We start from the raw sequence: 19,292 nt of genomic DNA, 5'->3' as shown, positions 1-19,292 counted from the left end.
TCTGCATCTCCTGTCCACTGCCGAGTCGATAACCCTCTCCTGGCAGAAATGGACATTGCACTAATTTTAGATGCCAGCCGGCAAATATCCCTCTGTGCATCCCTCATGTATAAAAGTGCGTCTTTAATATGCTCTACGGTTAGCAATATAGTGTCCCTGTCTAGGGTATCAATATTTTCCGACAGGGAATCTGACCATGCAGCTGCAGCACTGCACATCAATGCTGAAGCAATAGCTGGTCTCAGTATAACACCTGTGTGTGTATATACAGACTTCAGGAAAGCCTCCTGCTTTCTATCAGCAGATTCCTTCAGGGCGGCCGTATCCGGAGACGGTAGTGCCACCTTCTTTGACAAGCGTGTGAGCGCTTTATCCACCCTAGGGGATGTTTCCCAACGTGCCCTATCCTCTGGCGGGAAAGGGTACGCCATTAGTAACCTCTTAGAAATTACCAGTTTCTTATCAGGGGAAGCCCACGCTTCTTCACACACTTCATTTAACTCCTCAGATGGAGGAAAAGCTACTGGTAGTTTTTTCTCTCCAAACATAATACCCTTTTTTGTGGTACCAGGGGTAACATCAGAAATGTGCAACACATTTTTCATTGCCTAAATCATGTAACGTGTGGCCCTACTGGAAGTTACATTAGTCTCATCGTCGTCGACACTGGAGTCAGTATCCGTGTCGACATCTGTGTCTGCCATCTGAGGTAGCGGGCGTTTTAGAGCCCCTGATGGCTTTTGAGACGCCTGGGCAGGCACAGGCTGAGAAGCCGGCTGTCCCGCATTTGGTATGTCGTCAAACCTTTTATGCAAGGAGTCGACACTGTCGCGTAATTCCTTCCACAGCACCATCCACTCAGGTGTCGACCCCGCAGGGGGTGACATCACATTTATAGGCATCTGCTCCGCCTCCACATAAGCCTCCTCATCAAACATGTCAACACAGCCGTACCGACACACCGCATACACACAGGGAATGCTCTGACAGAGGACAGGACCCCACAAAGCCCTTTGGGGAGACAGAGAGAGAGTATGCCAGCACACACCAGAGCGCTATATAACACAGGGATCCCACTATAAATGAGTGTTTTCCCTTATAGCTGCTTATTTTATATATATACTGCGCCTAAATTTAGTGCCCCCCCTCTCTTTTTTACCCTTGTGTAGCCTGACAACTGCAGGGGAGAGCCAGGGAGCGTCCTTCCAGCGGAGCTGTGAGGGAAAAATGGCGCCAGTGTGCTGAGGGAGATGGCCCCGCCGCTTTTCCGGCGGACTTCTCCCGCTATTTCTGGAATTCTGGCAGGGGTATTTTTACACCTATATAGCCTTCCTGACTATATATATGATTTGCCAGCCAAGGTGTCTTATATTGCCCTCAGGGCGCCCCCCCCCCCCAGCGTCCTGCACCCATCAGTGACCGGAGTGTGAGGTGTGCATGAGGAGCAATGGCGCACAGCTGCAGTGCTGTGCGCTACCTTGTTGAAGACTGAAGTCTTCTGCCGCCGATTTTCCGGAACACTTCTTGCTTCTGGCTCTGTAAGGGGGCCGGCGGCGCGGCTCCGGGAACGAACACCAAGGTCGGGTCCTGCGGTCGATCCCTCTGGAGCTAATGGTGTCCAGTAGCCTAAGAAGCCCAAACTACCACCAGTTAGGTAGGTTCGCTTCTTCTCCCCTTAGTCCCTCGCTGCAGTGAGTCTGTTGCCAGCAGATCTCACTGTAAAATAAAAAACCTAAAATATACTTTCTTTCTAGGAGCTCAGGAGAGCCCCTAGTGTGCATCCAGCTCAGCCGGGCACAAGATTCTAACTGAAGTCTGGAGGAGGGTCATAGTGGGAGGAGCCAGTGCACACCAGTAGTCTAAAGCTTTCTTTATAGTTGTGCCCAGTCTCCTGCGGAGCCGCTATTCCCCATGGTCCATACGGAGTCCCAGCATCCGCTCAGGACGTCAGAGAAATATCCTGCTGCGATCAACTTGGAATTACCCCCACTCTTCAAGCCTGCCCTTACTGTGTGTGAGAGAAGACACAGAGAGAGAGAGAGAGAGAGAGAGAGAGAGAGAGAGAGAGAGAGAGAGAGAGAGACCAGCACACCCCTAGCTGCACAGCCCCAGTGAGGCTGACAGTTAATTATATCACAGTAACACTAATAATGTCTGTCCTGTAGTGGACTCAGATAGTGTACAATGGGGGTAATTCTAAGTTGATCACAGCAGGAACTTTGTTAGCAGTTGGGCAAAACCATGTGCACTGCAGGGGAGGCAGATATAACATGTGCAGAGAGCGAGTTAGATTTGGGTGGGTTATTTTGTTTCTGTGCAGGGTAAATACTGGCTGCTTTATTTTTACACTGCAAATTAGATTGCAGATTGAACACACCACACCCAAATCTAACTCTCTCTGCACATGTTATATCTGCCTCCCCTGCAGTGCACATGGTTTTGCCCAACTGCTAACAAAGTTCTGCTGTGATCAACTCAGAATTACCCCCAATAGCGGCACTCCCCCTTTGCTACACCCTGTACCGTTTTTCCAACGTGTCTTGTGAGGCAGGAAGCGCTGTGTGTGCTGTCTGTGACTGCATTAAGCAGAGGAAGGCGCCAAATGCAGCTGGTCCCGCTCTGAGGTAGCTCCGCCCCCCCCAATGGCACCGGAGCTACAGTGATTTTTTTTATACTGGCAATGGGGTATATTCCGTTTGAAGTCGAAAGCTGCCATCTGTCGAAAACTGACGTCAGATTTCAACTTTTTTAGGTCGGAAGGGGTTCCGACCTATTCAGTCTAACCCCAAATTATTCAACAAGTCGAGGAATTTGACTTGTCGAAAAGCACGTGGAACGGCGGAATAGCTGCCGATCCGCGTGCTTGTGTTGAAAACGGGGCCAAAAACCATCTTTAAAAAAAGTCGAAGTGAGATGCGAGAGCAGAGATTGGGAGAGCCGAGGGAAGACGGGGAGAGCAGCGCCGGAGGATGTATCACAGCAGCGTCCACCCGGCTCCAGAAAGCGAGACCTCGCTTGCTGGAGCCGAGTGGACGCTGACGTGAGTGGCGGCTGTGATGCGGGGACTGGGAGAGGCATAGACGGGGGAGGATGGGGAGACGCGGGCAAACAGGGGAGAGCAGCAATACAGCAGTGCCCGCATTCAGCAGCACTTTGAACCGGGGACCCCCCCTAGCGGGGCCCCCGGTTTTTCATCACCATAGTCATCACCTTCAGGCTAGCGTTAGGGGTGTGCGGCGTGCTGGTATTGTGACAGCCAAGGCGCAGTGCCCCGCTGAACAAACAACCTCTCCGGATGGTGGTCCTGTTTTCCCCCTAACTCCCACGGTGCAGGTATGCTGTTTCCCAAACAGCATACCGAAAATAACAAACGTTTAAAAGAAATTGAAGAAAAGTCTCTAGAGCTGCAGAGATGTGCATCCTCTCCTGAGGGCACTTTTTTCTAAACTGCCTGTGGGAGGGGGCATAGAGGGGAGGTGCCAGCACACTCAGTGAAGAAATTTAAAGTGCACTGGATCCTTTGTACCCCGTCTATACCCCATCGTACGAAGTCTCCCCAATATCCCTTATGGATGCTAGAGAAATAAACTTAATATTATATGTGTGTGCTACATCTGCAATAAATTTACTCGACAGGAAAATCTAGACCACATATAGTGATTTGTTAAATACAGAGCATAGGACAGTTACCATCCATTTGATGCTTTGGTGTGGACATTCGCTCCCATACTAATAAGTTGTTCTACTTGACTTATAAAGCCGCGTCCAGCTGCCACCATTAAAGGAGATGCACTTGTCTCGCTGTGCCTGTAGTCAACTAGGTAAAAAGATTGTGTAAAATGAAAGAAAATACACAATATTTGAAAACACCTAAAACAATAATTTATGTCGGCGCACAACAAGTCCCAATCCTCTATAGAAAAGAGACTGCTTGTATGAATAACATTTTAGTATGTATTATCATTACTGGCAGCTACTACACGGCTATCATTGCTGTAATAACATAGGGAAAATAAGAATTTACTCACCGGTAATTCTATTTCTCGTAGTCCGTAGTGGATGCTGGGGACTCCGTAAGGACCATGGGGAATAGCGGCTCCGCAGGAGACTGGGCACAACTAAGAAAGATTTAGGACTACCTGGTGTGCACTGGCTCCTCCCTCTATGCCCCTCCTCCAGACGTCAGTTAGGATACTGTGCCCGGAAGAGCTGACACAATAAGGAAAGGATTTTGGAATCCCGGGTAAGACTCATACCAGCCACACCAATCACACCGTATAACTCGTGATACTATACCCAGTTAACAGTATAAAAAATAACTGAGCCTCTCAACAGATGGCTCTAAACAATAACCCTTTAGTTAGGCAAAAACTATATACAAGTATTGCAGACAATCCGCACTTGGGATGGGCGCCCAGCATCCACTACGGACTACGAGAAATAGAATTACCGGTGAGTAAATTCTTATTTTCTCTGACGTCCTAGTGGATGCTGGGGACTCCGTAAGGACCATGGGGATTATACCAAAGCTCCCAAACGGGCGGGAGAGTGCGGATGACTCTGCAGCACCGAATGAGCAAAAGCAAGGTCCTCCTCAGCCAGGGTATCAAACTTGTAGAATTTAGCAAACGTGTTTGAACCCGACCAAGTAGCAGCTCGGCAAAGTTGTAAAGCCGAGACCCCTCGGGCAGCCGCCCAAGAAGAGCCCACTTTCCTCGTGGAATGGGCTTTTACAGATTTAGGATGCGGCAGTCCAGCCGCAGAATGTGCAAGTTGAATCGTACTACAGATCCAGCGAGCAATAGACTGCTTTGAAGCAGGAGCACCCAGCTTGTTGGGCGCATACAGGATAAATAGCGAGTCAGTTTTCCTGACTCCACCCGTCCTGGAAACATAGATTTTCAGGGCCCTGACTACGTCCAGCAACTTGGAATCCTCCAAGTCCTTAGTAGCCGCAGGCACCACAATAGGTTGGTTCAAATGAAAAGCAGATACCACCTTAGGAAGAAATTGGGGACGAGTCCTCAATTCTGCCCTATCCATATGGAAAATCAGATAAGGGCTTTTACATGACAAAGCCGCCAATTCTGACACACGCCTGGCCGAAGCCAAGGCCAACAGCATGACCACTTTCCACGTGAGATATTTTAGTTCCACGGTTTTAAGTGGCTCAAACCAATGTGACTTAAGGAAATCCAACACAACGTTGAGATCCCACTGGAGGCACAAAAGGGGGCTGAATATGCAGCACTCCTTTAACAAACGTCTGAACTTCAGGCAGTGAAGCCAGTTCTTTTTGGAAGAAAATCGACAGAGCCGAAATCTGGACCTTAATGGAACCTAATTTGAGGCCCATAGTCACCCCTGACTGTAGGAAGTGCAGAAATCGACCCAGCTGAAATTCCTCCGTTGGGGCCCTTCTGGCCTCACACCACGCAACATATTTTCGCCATATGCGGTGATAATGGTTTGCGGTCACCTCCTTCCTAGCTTTAATCAGCGTAGGGATGACTTCCTCCGGAAAGCCCTTTTCCATCAGGATCCGGCGTTCAACCGCCATGCCGTCAAACGCAGCCGCGGTAAGTCTTGGAACAGACAGGGCCCCTGCTGCAGCAGGTCCTGTCTGAGCGGCAGAGGCCATGGGTCCTCTGAGATCATTTCTTGAAGTTCCGGGTACCAAGCTCTTCTTGGCCAATCCGGAACCACAAGTATAGTTCTTACTCCTCTCCTTCTTATTATTCTCAGTACCTTGGAAGAGGCAGAGGAGGGAGCACATAAACCGACTGGTACACCCACGGTGTCACTAGAGCGTCCACAGCTATCGCCTGAGTGTCCCTTGACCTGGCGCAATATCTTTTTAGCTTTTTGTTGAGGCGGGACGCCATCATGTCCACCTGTGGCCGTTCCCAGCGATTTACAATCAGCTTGAAGACTTCTGGATGAAGTCCCCACTCTCCCGGGTGGAGGTCGTGCCTGCTGAGGAAGTCTGCTTCCCAGTTGTCCACTCCCGGAATGAACACTGCTGACAGTGCTATCACGTGATTTTCCGCCCACCGGAGAATCGTTGTGGCTTCTGCCATCGCCATCCTGCTTCTTGTGCCGCCCTGACGGTTTACATGGGCGACCGCCGTGATGTTGTCTGACTGGATCAGCACCGGCTGGTGTTGAAGCAGGGGTCTTGCCTGACTTAGGGCATTGTAAATGGCCCTTAGTTCCAGAATATTTATGTGTAGGGAAGTCTCCTGACTCGTCCATAGTCCTTGGAAGTTTCTTCCCTGTGTGACTGCCCCCCAACCTCGAAGGCTGGCATCCGTGGTCACCAGGACCCAGTCCTGTATGCCGAATCTGCGGCCCTCTAGAAGATGAGCACTCTGCAGCCACCACAACAGCGACACCCTGGTCCTTGGAGACAGGGTTATCAGCCGATGCATCTGAAGATGCGATCCGGACCACTTGTCCAACAGATCCCACTGAAAGATCCTTGCATGGAACCTTCCGAAAGGAATTGCTTCGTAAGAAGCCACCATCTTTCCCAGGACTCGCGTGCAAAACACCTGTTTTGGTTTTAGGAGGTCTCTGACTAGAGATGACAACTCCTTGGCCTTCTCCTCCGGGAGAAACACTTTTTTCTGTTCCGTGTCCAGAACCATCCCCAGGAACAGTAGACGCGTTGTAGGAACCAGCTGCGACTTTGGAAAATTCAGGATCCAGCCGTGCTGTTGTAGCACCTCCCGAGCTAGTGCTACTCCGATCAACAACTGTTCCCTGGACCTCGCCTTTATAAGGAGATCGTCCAAGTACGGGATAATTAAAACTCCCTTTTTTCGAAGGAGTATCATCATTTCGGCCATTACCTTGGTAAATACCCTCGGTGCCGTGGACAGACCAAACGGCAACGTCTGGAATTGGTAATGACAGTCCTTTACCACAAATCTGAGGTACTCCTGGTGAGGATGGTAAATGGGGACATGCAGGTAAGCATCCTTGATGTCCAGTGATACCATGTAATCCCCCTCGTCCAAGCTTGCAATCACCGCCCTGAGCGATTCCATCTTGAACTTGAACCTTCTTATATAAGTGTTCAAGGATTTTAAATTTAAAATGGGTCTCACCGAACCGTCCGGTTTCGGTACCACAAACATTGTGGAATAGTAACCCCGTCCTTGTTGAAGGAGGGGTACCTTGATTATCACCTGCTGAGAAAACAGCTTGTGAATCGCCTCCAGCACTGCCTCCCTGTCCGGGGGAGCTGTCGGCAAGGCAGATTTGAGGAAACGGCGAGGGGGAGACGTCTCGAATTCCAGCTTGTACCCCTGAGATACTACTTGTAAAATCCAGGGATCCACCCGTGAGCGAGCCCACTGGTCGCTGAAGTTCTTGAGATGGGCCCCCACCGCACCTGGCTCCGCCCGTGGAGCCCCAGCGTCATGCGGTGGACTTAGAGGAAGCGGGGGAGCTTTTTCCCTCTACCTCTGCCTCTGGGCAGAAAGGACGCGCCTCTAACCCGCTTGCCTTTCTGGGGCCGAAAGGACTGTACCTGATAATACGGTGCTTTCTTTGGCTGTGAGGGAACATGGGGTAAAAATGCTGACTTCCCAGCTGTCGCTGTGGAAACGAGGTCCGAGAGACCATTCCCAAACAACTCCTCACCCTTGTAAGGCAAAACTTCCATGTGCCTTTTAGAATCTGCATCTCCTGTCCACTGCCGAGTCCACAATCCTCTCCTGGCAGAAATGGACATTGCGTTTATTTTAGATGCCAGCCGGCAAATATCCCTCTGTGCATCTCTCATGTATAAGACAGCGTCTTTAATATGCTCTACGGTTAGCAATATAGTGTCCCTATCTAGGGTATCAATGTTTTCCGACAGGGAATCTGACCACGCAGCTGCAGCACTGCACATCCATGCTGAAGCAATAGCCGGTCTCAGTATAATTCCTGAGTGTGTATATACAGACTTCAGGATAGCCTCCTGCTTTCTATCCGCAGGCTCCTTTAGGGCGGCCGTGTCCGGAGACGGTAGTGCCACCTTTTTTGACAGACGTGTGAGCGCTTTATCCACCCTAGGGGATGTCTCCCAACGTGACCTGTCCTCTGGCGGGAAAGGGTACGCCATTAGTAACTTTTTAGAAATTACCAGTTTCTTATCGGGGGAAGCCCACGCTTCTTCACATACTTCATTTAATTCATCAGATGTGGAAAAACCACTGGTAGCTTTTTCTCCCCAAACATAATACCCTTTTTTGTGGTACCTGGGGTAATATCAGAAATGTGCAACACATTTTTCATTGTCGTAATCATGTAACGGGTGGCTCTATTGGAATGTACACTAGTCTCATCGTCGTCGACACTGGAGTCAGTATCCGTGTCGACATCTGTGTCTGCCATCTGAGGTAGCGGGCGTTTTAGAGCCCCTGATGGCTTTTGAGACGCCTGGGCAGGCACGAGCTGAGAAGCCGGCTGTCCCACATCTGCTATGTCGTCAAACCTTTTATGTAAGGAGTTGACACTGTCACGTAATTCCTTCCACATGTCCATCCATTCAGGTGTCGACCCCGCAGGGGGTGACATCACATTTATCGGCCCCTGCTCCGCCTCCACATAAGCCTCCTCATCAAACATGTCGACACAGCCGTACCGACACACCGCACACACACAGGGTATGCTCTGAACGAGGACAGGACCCCACAAAGTCCTTTGGGGAGACAGAGAGAGAGTATGCCAGCACACACCAGAGCGCTATATAATGCAGGGATACACACTACACAAGTGATTTTTCCCTATAGCAGCTATATATATATATTATATGCGCCTAAATTTAGTGCCCCCCCTCTCTTTTTTACCCTATGTAGTCTGGAAACTGCAGGGGAGAGCCTTGGGAGCGTCCTTCCAGCGGAGCTGAGGGAAAATGGTGCCAGTGTGCTGAGGGAGGTAGCCCCGCCCCTTTTCCGGCGGACTTCTCCCGCTTTTTAAATGTATATTTGGCAGTGGTATTTTACACATATATAGTCTTTATGACTATATTATGTGGTATTTGCCAGCAAGGTACTCATATTGCAGCCCAGGGCGCCCCCCCCCCCAGCGCCCTGCACCCATCAGTGACCGGAGTATGTGGTGTGCATGGGGAGCAATGGCGCACAGCTGCAGTGCTGTGCGCTACCTTGATGAAGACCGAAGTCTTCTGCCGCCGATTTCCAGGAACGTCTTCATGCTTGTGGCTCTGTAAGGGGGACGGCGGCGCGGCTCCGGGAACGGATGACCGAGGCTGGGCCTGTGTTCGATCCCTCTGGAGCTAATGGTGTCCAGTAGCCTAGAAGCCCAAGCTAGCTGCAAGCAGGTAGGTTCGCTTCTCTCCCCTTAGTCCCACGTAGCAGTGAGTCTGTTGCCAGCAGATCTCACTGAAAATAAAAAACCTAAAATATACTTTCTTTTCTAGGAGCTCAGGAGAGCCCCTAGTGTGCATCCAGCTCGGCCGGGCACAAAATTCTAACTGAGGTCTGGAGGAGGGGCATAGAGGGAGGAGCCAGTGCACACCAGGTAGTCCTAAATCTTTCTTAGTTGTGCCCAGTCTCCTGCGGAGCCGCTATTCCCCATGGTCCTTACGGAGTCCCCAGCATCCACTAGGACGTCAGAGAAAGTGGTACAATGCTTGCATGGCTTTACCACACAGATATAAACGTCAGCCTGGCATGGAAACCCTTATTGTAAGCACCAAAACCTTTATTAATTTGCATGGTTCGTGAAGTAAGAAAATAAAGTATAAGTTACACTTACAGTGGAAGTTTTACTATGTGAATTGCCAACCTATAGCTAATTTAAACCTACTGGTAAAACACAATAAATATCCACCATTAAGGCATTCTGAGGTGAGCGGTAAGCCTTCTGCAGCATGCCAGTAGCTGTGTAGCAGTAAGTCAGACAGTATGTGAAAAGACATATAAAATAATACAAACTTACCGCTGACATTTTCTGTCAATATCAAGTGGAAGAGTTGAGCAAACGCATCGACATCTCTACGTAGCCAAATATCAGACAGACAAGAGTCCATTTCCTTTATCAGCCAGGGCTCCAGACAATTCACGTCCTTTTCAGTCTTATTGTATAAAAGATGCATACCAAGTCAAAACCACCAATGCAACTACATGTTTATAAATGGAGGTGAAAATATTAATGACTATAAAATACTAAAACAAAGGGTGACATGTACTAAGCAGGTGAAAAGGGTGGAGAAGTGAGAAAGTGGAGAAGTTGCTCATGGTAACCAATCAGCAATGAAGTAACATTTACAATTTGCATACCATAAAAATATACAGATCAGCTGATTGGTTGCCATAAACAACTTCTCCACTAACTCATTTCTCCACTCTTATCACTGCTTAGTACTTCCCCCTAAAGTAAGATATGTATCAGTGATGATAGGAGGTGAGATCCCAACAGTTCAAAGTCTACAAAAGTGTTATCCAGAAAGACTAATGGGCCTATATATGAAGCTTTTTTCCCCATAAAATTATGTAGAAACTATTTTATGGATTGTGGCATTGTACTAACAGCATAATGCTGGATATTTCACAGAAATCTCCTTCAGACTGCTAGTTATCGCTACAAATCACAGTCCCGTTATTATTAATGGGGACTACGATATGACCCCTAGGTACTAAACCATTAAAAGCAAAAGTTTTCAGAGTCTGGCCACATTAGTTTACACCATCTTCAGATGGTGTAAAATGCTGTAAGCCTATGGAGGCATAGTAGCAGGAGAGAGATCTTTTCGATCCCCCTTCTACCGCTTCTGTCCGCTGCAGGCCCCGGCCCGCAAACACACACTGTGAGCATGCGGGGACAGTGGTTATCAGTACCACTGTCCCTGCAGGTTTCCCTACGTAAATAGCAGGGATATTTTATTTGTATTTTTTTTGCAATCTCAATTTTTATTGAAAGACATACAGAAAAACATAAGCGGTATTATTTTTATTAAAAATAAAAACATCCGTTGTGAAATGGAGTGTCAATAATCGCAACGTGCATTCCGGAACTGCACATAAGAACAATCAACTTCACCAATTTTGCCGTACACCCCTCAGAGTTGCACAGGACAATTAGTGATGTGTGAATCCACAAATCGTGGTGAACCAACTTCATACAGAGCTGAATCGGATCCTATGGGGTATATTCAATTGAAGTCGGGTCTATTCCGACATTCATTTGTCGGAATGGATCCGACCTCAGCTATTCAATGGACATCTCAATTAGACTTTTAAAAAAGTCGAATTGAGATGCGGGAGGGGAGACGGGGGGAGAGCCGCGGGCAGACGGGGGAGAGCAGATCTACAGCAGCGGCTGCTGTAGCGCTGCTCTTCCCCATCTGCCCGCGGCTCTCCCCCCCCCCCCCCCAGTCCCTCCTCTCTCACAGCCGCCGCTCCCCGTCTCCCCCTCTCCCCGTCCCTCCTCTCTCACAGCCGCCACTCCCCGTCATCCGTCGCTCCCCGACTCCCCCTCTCTCACAGCCGCCGCTCACGGCAGCGTCCACCCGGCTCCAGCAAGCGAGGTCTCGCTTGCTGGAGCCAGGTGGACGCTGCTGTGAGCGGCGGCTGTGACATCCTCCAGCGCTGCTCACCCCATCCCCACCTCGGCTCTCCCAGTCCCCGCCTCGGCTCTCCCCATCTCACTCCACTTTTTTTAAAGTTGAACTGAGAGTTTTCGACACAAGCGCGTGGATCGGCAGCTATTCCGCCGATCCACGTGCTTTTTTCCGACAAGGTTTGGGGTTATATTGAATAGGTCGAATCACGATTCGACCTTAAAAAGTCGAAAACTGACGTCTTTTCGACAGACGGCAGCTGTCGAATTCAATTGAATATACCCCATTGTGTCTTGTACAAAAATAGAATAATGATTCACAAGATACCAAACACAATAAAAAATTTTAAAAAAACGCAGCAGCAAGATGTAGTAAAGTCATTGTCATTATGTGTAATGCTGAGTATGCACTATTTGCAGGTGCAATTTTATACAGGCAAACAGTTTATCGGGACAAGTTTCCAAGCAATCCTCTCTGGACACAGAACTAAACCTTAGATACAATTCAAGATGACTTCCATACCAACTGACTGAATACAGAGTCCCCTCCATCATCTAGCAAATCATAATCCTCCGTAATGCTGGTAACGCTCCTCTGTCTCTGTGTGTCAGCCTTGGTGATGTTTTCTTTCACTGAGTGCCATTCGGACAGCGTCGTCTTCTGCTTCTCCTCTGGTAACACAACAAACAGTTTGCTGAATAGAGTTCATGGCCATCAGCAGTCAGACTATGGCATCATATGATACATGTTTTACTGTCATTTGTTGTCTCTGCAGTTTTTAATACAATAATGCAGCAAACTGTACAGGGGATATTCTAAGCGATGGCCAAGTGGTCAGGCTAAGGCACTTCACAGCAAGTAACAATGGCAATTTTCCCTTGCACCGCTATTGCAAAATCAACCTGGTATTGCCATGTAAATGATTGCCACTTATTAAAAAAACAGGAAAACTCTCGCAAAATCTCTCACTTCCTGATTCTCACGCCCTATTACAACCCCCCTCCCCCATGCTGTTTTACAAAGTACAAGAGTGTCACTTTATAAGGCTCATTTTCTAATATTGCATGTTAGTGTACAATTTGTACAATGCTGCAGCATCTAATCAGACACTTGCCTTCATCATCTCACTTAGACAGATAAGCGGACTCCTGATTGCTACAAATAAGGGCAGATTGTGTACCTAAATGCAATGTTAAGGGGGTACACACGGAGCGATGTTCACTTCATTTCTAAGCAATCTGACTAGATTGCATAGATGTTAAGAACACATCGCTCTGCGTGTAGGTGTGCCGGCGACAGCGATGCGCAGCCCCAAGCGTCGCTATCGCTGGCTCTAGATTTGGCATGCATGCATGCTAAATCTAGTAGATCGCACATTTCACAGCTGGGTGAAATGAGCGTTCCCCCCTTTGCTCAACACACATCGCGCTGTCTGCTGAGCGGTCAGTGCTAGATCGCTCAGCACACATCTTCCCTGTGTGTAACCCCCCCCCCAATAGTTACTAGGAACCACTATCATTTCTACATCAATCACACAACATAAGTAAAATGCTATCCAGCAAATGTAAAGGGAGTGATACAAAATATACTTGAAAATGAAGGTCTTCTAATAAATGCACAATACATAAAAAGTAACTTACCGCATTGTTTTTCTTTGTTGTATTTAAGCATCTCCTTATTTGTGTACCCTGTAGTCCTTAAAATATCTTGTAAAAACATTTCCTTTACTTCAAAGGGACGTCCTTGTACTTAAATGAGAATAACACAAAAGAAGTGATCAAGTTAGAGTAATGAACATAAAAGCAGAAAAGTAAAAAAGATGATGGAATTATGGGCCTAATTCAGACTTGATTGTCTGCGTTGCCCGGACTGCGCCCCCTAAGCGGCGGCCAAACGCTGCCGGCCCGCCCCCTCCCGCTCCCATGTAGTCCTTAAAATATCTTGTAAAAACATTTCCTTTACTTCAAAGGGACGTCCTTGTACTTAAATGAGAATAACACAAAAGAAGTGATCAAGTTAGAGTAATGAACATAAAAGCAGAAAAGTAAAAAAGATGATGGAATTATGGGCCTAATTCAGACTTGATTGTCTGCGTTGACCGGACTGCGCCCCCTAAGCGGCGGCCAAACGCTGCCGGCCCGCCCCCTCCCGCTCCCAGTGACCGCCTCTGCCTGTGAATCATGCAGAGGCAATCGCAGGGCAAAGACAGCCGTTGTCTGCCTGACATGCGCCAGCGCACAGCAGCAATCAGGTCTGAATTAGCCCCTATGTTAGTACAGCTATGAGCTGCAGGAGGGATAATAGGATTTATTGTCTTACCTGGTTAAAACGTTTTCTTTGAGTCCATAGGGGGCACAGGAGACACTACGCTGGGAATAGGCTGGCTGGGAGCTAGACAGGCACCAAAAGGGTTACTTTTAAGTACCCAGCAGGCCTTGTCTCTCCATCCCCTATACCCCGCCCGCGGGGACGCCAGTTTTAATAGCAAACCCAAGGCAGGAGCGGCATAAAGAGGAAGGAAAAACACATCACACAGAAAAATTCCATGAACATGATTGGCCACACACACACCCTACACCAGGCATGTCCAAACTGTGGCCCTCCAGCTGTTGTGAAACTACATATCCCAGCATGCCCTGACACAGTTTTGCTGTCAGAGAATGCTAAAGCATGGCATTAGGGCATGCTGGGATGTGTAGTTTCTCAACAGCTGGAGGGCCGCAGTTTGGATATGCCTGCCCTACACATTAACCCAGTCCTGCAGGACAGGTGCGTCAGGCAGGGCGTCCTGTGCCCCCTATGGACTCAAAGAAAAGGATTTAACTAGGTAGGACCATAAATCCTATTTTCTTTCTCGTCCACTAGGGGGCACAGGAGACACTACGCTGGGACGTCCTAAAGCTGTCCCCTTTAGGGCGGGGACGCTCCTGGACTGCGCTAAGGACCCTTCGCCCGAAGGCTGCGTCAGCTGACGCAAAGGTGTCAAACGCACAAAATTTAATAAAGGTCTGGTCAGGAGACGATGTGGCCGCATTACAAAGCTGATCATCCGAGGCCCCACAAGAGGCTGCCCAGGATGCCCCATTGGCACGCGTGGAATGAGCTTTGACCCCCAAGGGGGTAGGAATGTTCGCCGCCAAATAGGCGTGATGAACCGTCAACTTAAGCCATCTAGCTAAGGTTTGTTTGGACGCCGGCCAACCCCGTTTGCGAGAGTATAGTAACACAAACAAGGAATCCGAGCGTCGGAAATCTTTGGTTTTGTCCACGTAAATCCATAGAGCCCGAACAAAATCCAAGGAAGCCTCTGCCGGAGAAGCCCCCGGGAAAGCCGGAACCACTTTTTCCTGATTCAGGTGGAACCGGGAAATAACTTTCGGAAGAAACCCTGCCCGAGTGCGAAGTACAGCCCTGTCCGAGTGAAACACCAGAAAAGATGAACGCCAGGATAAGGCACTAACATCAGACACTTGGCTAGCTGAAGCAATGGCTAAAAGGAACAAGGTTTTCCACGTGACCCATCGGAGATCCACCGCGTCCATAGGTTTAAAGGGAGCCTTCTGTAACGCCCTGAGCACTAAGGAAAGATCCCATGGAGCTACTGGGGCCACAAAAGCCGGCTGGACGTGAAGTACTCCCTAGAGGAATGTCTTCACCCCTGGAAGAGTAGCGAGCTGTTTTTGAAACAGCACCGACAGAGCCGTCACCCGAATCTTTAAGGATGACAAACAAAGACCTAGGTCCAATCCTGATTGAAGAAAGGCCAATAGTCTGGGTAGTCGAAAAGACCTTGGGTTGAATTGCCGACTCACGCACCACGAACAGTACGTCTTCCAGACGCAGTGATAGATCCTGGCAGACGATGGCTTCCTGGCACGGAGCATAGTCTTAATGACCGTCCTGGAAAAAAACTTTCCTTTTCAGGACTGATGTCTCAATAGCCACACCGTCAAAGTGAGGCAGTTGGGGTCTGGATGTACGCAAGGACCTTGCGAAAGAAGGTCTGGACGGATTGGTAGACACCACGGGGTGTCTACGGAGAGTCTGAGAAGATCCGGATACCACGGCCGACGCGAATGACCCAGAGAATCGTGGAAATCAGTGGAAAGACATAAACCAGAGGAAATTACCAATGGGCGGTCAGGGCATCCACGAGGAACGCTTTTGGATCTCGTTCGAGAGCTGAAACTGTTTATTTGCTGGTTGTGACGGGATGCCATGAGATCTATGTCCGGCATCCACCACCTGGACACCAACTGGTTGAACACCACTGGATGGAGCATCCACTCCCCTGAGTGCACGTCTTGGCGACTGCCTACCAGTTGAGTACTCCTGACAGTGCTGGAAGGCGCTTCTCTGCCCAGAGAAAAATCTTGGCGACCTCCTTCATAGCTCCTCGACTGCGGGTACCGCCCTGGCGATTGATGTATGCTACCGCCGTCGCATTGTCTGACTGGACCTTTACCGGGTGGCCTTGGAGCAGATGCTGAGCTGAACGTAATGTGTTGAGAATCGCCCTTAATTCTAGATGAGGATTGTGCTTTCCCGAAGAGACCAACGGCCCTGAAACGCGTGGGTTTCCAAGACCGCACCCCATCCCTGAAGGCTGGTGTCCGTTATGATCACTGTCCAGTCCTGGTACTGGGATGATGATGACGTTGGAGGCGAGAAGGGAGCAGACAGACCGTTGTAGAGCCTCTGCCTCTCCTGGGTCCCCCGGAAACCCCATGGTGAAGAATCTCTTTGGAGGACGGCGCCAAAACGTCAGGGCATAGCCGTGAGTGCCAACTACCCTGGCCCATTCGTCAGTAGTAATGTTCCACCATTTTGGAGCATAAGACAGCAGTCGGCCCCCCACCCTGGGGATCCCCCAGCGGGAGGCCCGCCCCATCACGCTGCAGGCTTGTCTGCGGGTTTGGAAGCTGGCGTCTGGTAGCCCAGGGTTGCTTTGTACGAGACTTGAAGCCCTTCGCAAGGGACTGGTATCTAGAAGAGGCCTGATCTTTAGTTCTTTCCTGTACACGAAAGAAATGAAAGGAAGATTTAGGTTTAAGGACTACCGCAGATAGGAGAAATTACGTTTTTGTGGTTGCTAGTAAGGTCACAATATTATTTAATTCCTTGCCAAAGTATCCCTTGCATATGGCAAAGCTTCAAGACCTTTCTTGGAAGAGGCATCCGTTCTCCATGAACGTAGCCATAGTTGAAGCCAAAACCTTTGATTTAAGGATAGCAGTATCCAGAGCAGGTTCTGCCAGTTAGGTATTTGTTTTCTGGATATTCCCAGCCAGGACCAACAACTGTTTTCTACAAGCAGTAGATGACAGGGCCTGTTGAAGCTGATCTGTCCAACAAGCCATTGCCTTTGTTACCAAGGCTGAAGCCACAGCCAGTCTTGTTAGGGCGCCGGCATGTGTATAGGTCGTCTTAAGGAAGGTGTCTAACCTGTGATCAGTAGGATCCTTAAGGGAAGAAGTATCCGGAATTGGGAGAACAGAGGAATGCACTAGGTGTCTCCCACTTGGAGCGGTCCTTAAATGGCAGTGGATAGAATAACTGATACCTCTTGGAGAGTTGAAACCTTTAGTCAGGTTTGGCCCAGGCTCCCTCCAGCATGTCTTCCAATTGTGCTGAAGAGGGAAACTGCGTTGAATCCTTTTTAGGTTTCTTAAAAACCGGTGTTTTGGATACAGCGTCTTCATGTTCAATATCTAAGACCAATCTCACCTGTTTAACAAGGGTCTCCACTTCTGCCACTGAAAGGGAGTCTTCCAGACCTGAAGAAGAGTCCAGATCAGATCACCCTGACCTACTTTCTTGTTCTGAATTTGGAGACTCTGAATCCAAATCCCTATCAGAGAGAGGGGTAGCGCTTCCGCTAAAGGCATGAGCCCGTCTGGGATGCTTTTCTCTCTCCATAAGCTGTTGCACTGAAGTAGAGAATTAAGACAGACCCTGAACAGACTGTGCAAATGCGTGAACCCAAGGGGGTTCCACCTGTGGAGGAGGAAGTGGATAAGCCTGACCTGGTGCAGAGGTACCAGCCGGTGCTGCATCCGGTATGCCCACCTGTGGTGCAGCTAAGCGATCCACAAGCTGTGTCATCACCTGAGTAAGGGCGGATGCCCAAGCCGATTCCGGTGTAACAGTTGCAGGTGCCTGTGGTGGTGCTGCAATACATGCTCTGCACAGGCCAGCATCTAATGAATCCTGTGGAGACAGAATATTATAGCACACACGGCAAGTGGGAGGTTCGGGAGAAACAACCTTTTTGCCTCTGGAAGACATTGCTGTAATGTGTATGTATGTACGTAATACAATGGTGATAATGAGTTAATGTTCCACACACCACAGAAGTGTTGAGAACAAAAAACAAAAAAGGAACAGGCCTGTCACCGAAGCACCCTCTACAGAAATAGACTCTGTATAGGGTATGCGAGCCCAACCAAAAACACTGTAGTAACGCACACAATCACTCAGCCAAACAATGCTTGGAAACAAGAAATGGGCCAAGATACTCAACTGTCCTGTAAGAATCAATCAGGCAGAAGAAATAGACTGAACCCAGGCTCTGAAGAGGGGTACAGGGGAAACAGTGGTCAGACCCTCCTTTCTCTGTAACTCCAAGCCAACATGTGAGTTACAATGGCTGAGAGAGGAGGAAGGAGGAACAGCCCAGGGGCAGATCATGAGCCATGCTACTAGTAAGTACCAGGGGTGGGGGAGGGGCTGCAGGCAAGGCACCCTCCCCCACAGATGTGAAACCCAAGGGAACTGCATTCCTGCCCTGCTGCTGTGCCTTGGTGATCTAGTGGGAGAAGCACAGTGACCTGTGCACCCACTCACCTGCTCTCCCGCCAGCTCGCTACATCGGGAGAGGATCGCCACTTGCCGTGGCTCCCTGAACGCAGGGAGCCGGCATCACCTACCCACCAGTTCCGGTCGCGGGGGAGACTGTGGTGCTTCTGAGGTCCCGTGGCGGAAGTCCCTATCCACGTTGCTAGTACTGCTGCCCGCGGACACCGGGAGACGGAGCGTGCATGCTGGTCGCAAAGTCCGCCAGCATCCCGCTCTCTTCACTGCTACTGCAGCTCTAACTAAAGTTGAGAGAAAAAATAGGATTTTAATACCTACCGGTAAATCCTTTTCTCTTAGTCCGTAGAGGAAGCTGGGGACTCCGTAAGGACCATGGGGTATAGACGGTATCCGCAGGAAACATGGGATCACTATAAGACTTTGAATGGGTGTGAACTGGCTCCTCCCTCTATGCCCCTCCTCCAAACCTCAGTTAGAAAACTGTGCCCAGGGAGACGGACATTTCGAGGAAAGAATTTATTGTTTAAACACGGTGAGTGTCATACCAGCTCACACCTTGAACATGCCGCAGTACGTGGCATTCAATAGAACACCAGCCCACGGCATGAACAATACACAGCCACATGCTGAGAGAATATGTAACACAACCTGTGTGTCAACACAACCAATAATAAGACACCGCATGCCATGGCATGCACAACGTCAACAACAGCCTGACAGAAAAGAAACACCACAAGAGTGTAACCATAACCAATAACTGCAGACACAGTACACACTGGGACGGGCGCCCAGCATCCTCTACGGACTAAGAGAAAAGGATTTACCGGTAGGTACTAAAATCATATTTTCTCATACGTCCTAGAGGATGCTGTGGACTCCGTAAGGATCATGGGGTTTA

At 49.2% G+C, this 19,292-nt stretch overlaps 1 protein-coding gene across 1 annotated transcript in view; it reads right to left on the bottom strand.

The window, feature by feature from the left end:
• The window catches only part of YTHDC2 (YTH N6-methyladenosine RNA binding protein C2), a 408,514-nt gene that overhangs the window by 203,340 nt on the left and 185,882 nt on the right, over positions 1 to 19,292 (bottom strand). Inside the window, exons 9-12 of the mRNA XM_063964142.1 lie at positions 13,219 to 13,326; positions 12,101 to 12,249; positions 9,958 to 10,093; positions 3,691 to 3,817 (exon numbers count right to left, since the gene is read on the bottom strand). Of these exons, the coding sequence (XP_063820212.1) occupies positions 3,691 to 3,817; positions 9,958 to 10,093; positions 12,101 to 12,249; positions 13,219 to 13,326 (520 nt within the window). The remainder of the gene's footprint in view (positions 1 to 3,690; positions 3,818 to 9,957; positions 10,094 to 12,100; positions 12,250 to 13,218; positions 13,327 to 19,292) is intronic.

This window comes from Pseudophryne corroboree, chromosome 1 (assembly GCF_028390025.1).
Source record: "Pseudophryne corroboree isolate aPseCor3 chromosome 1, aPseCor3.hap2, whole genome shotgun sequence".
Lineage (NCBI taxonomy): Eukaryota > Metazoa > Chordata > Amphibia > Anura > Myobatrachidae > Pseudophryne > Pseudophryne corroboree.
The sequence above is the reverse complement of the archived record's forward strand: the minus strand, read 5'-3'. Positions and strand labels throughout refer to the sequence as shown.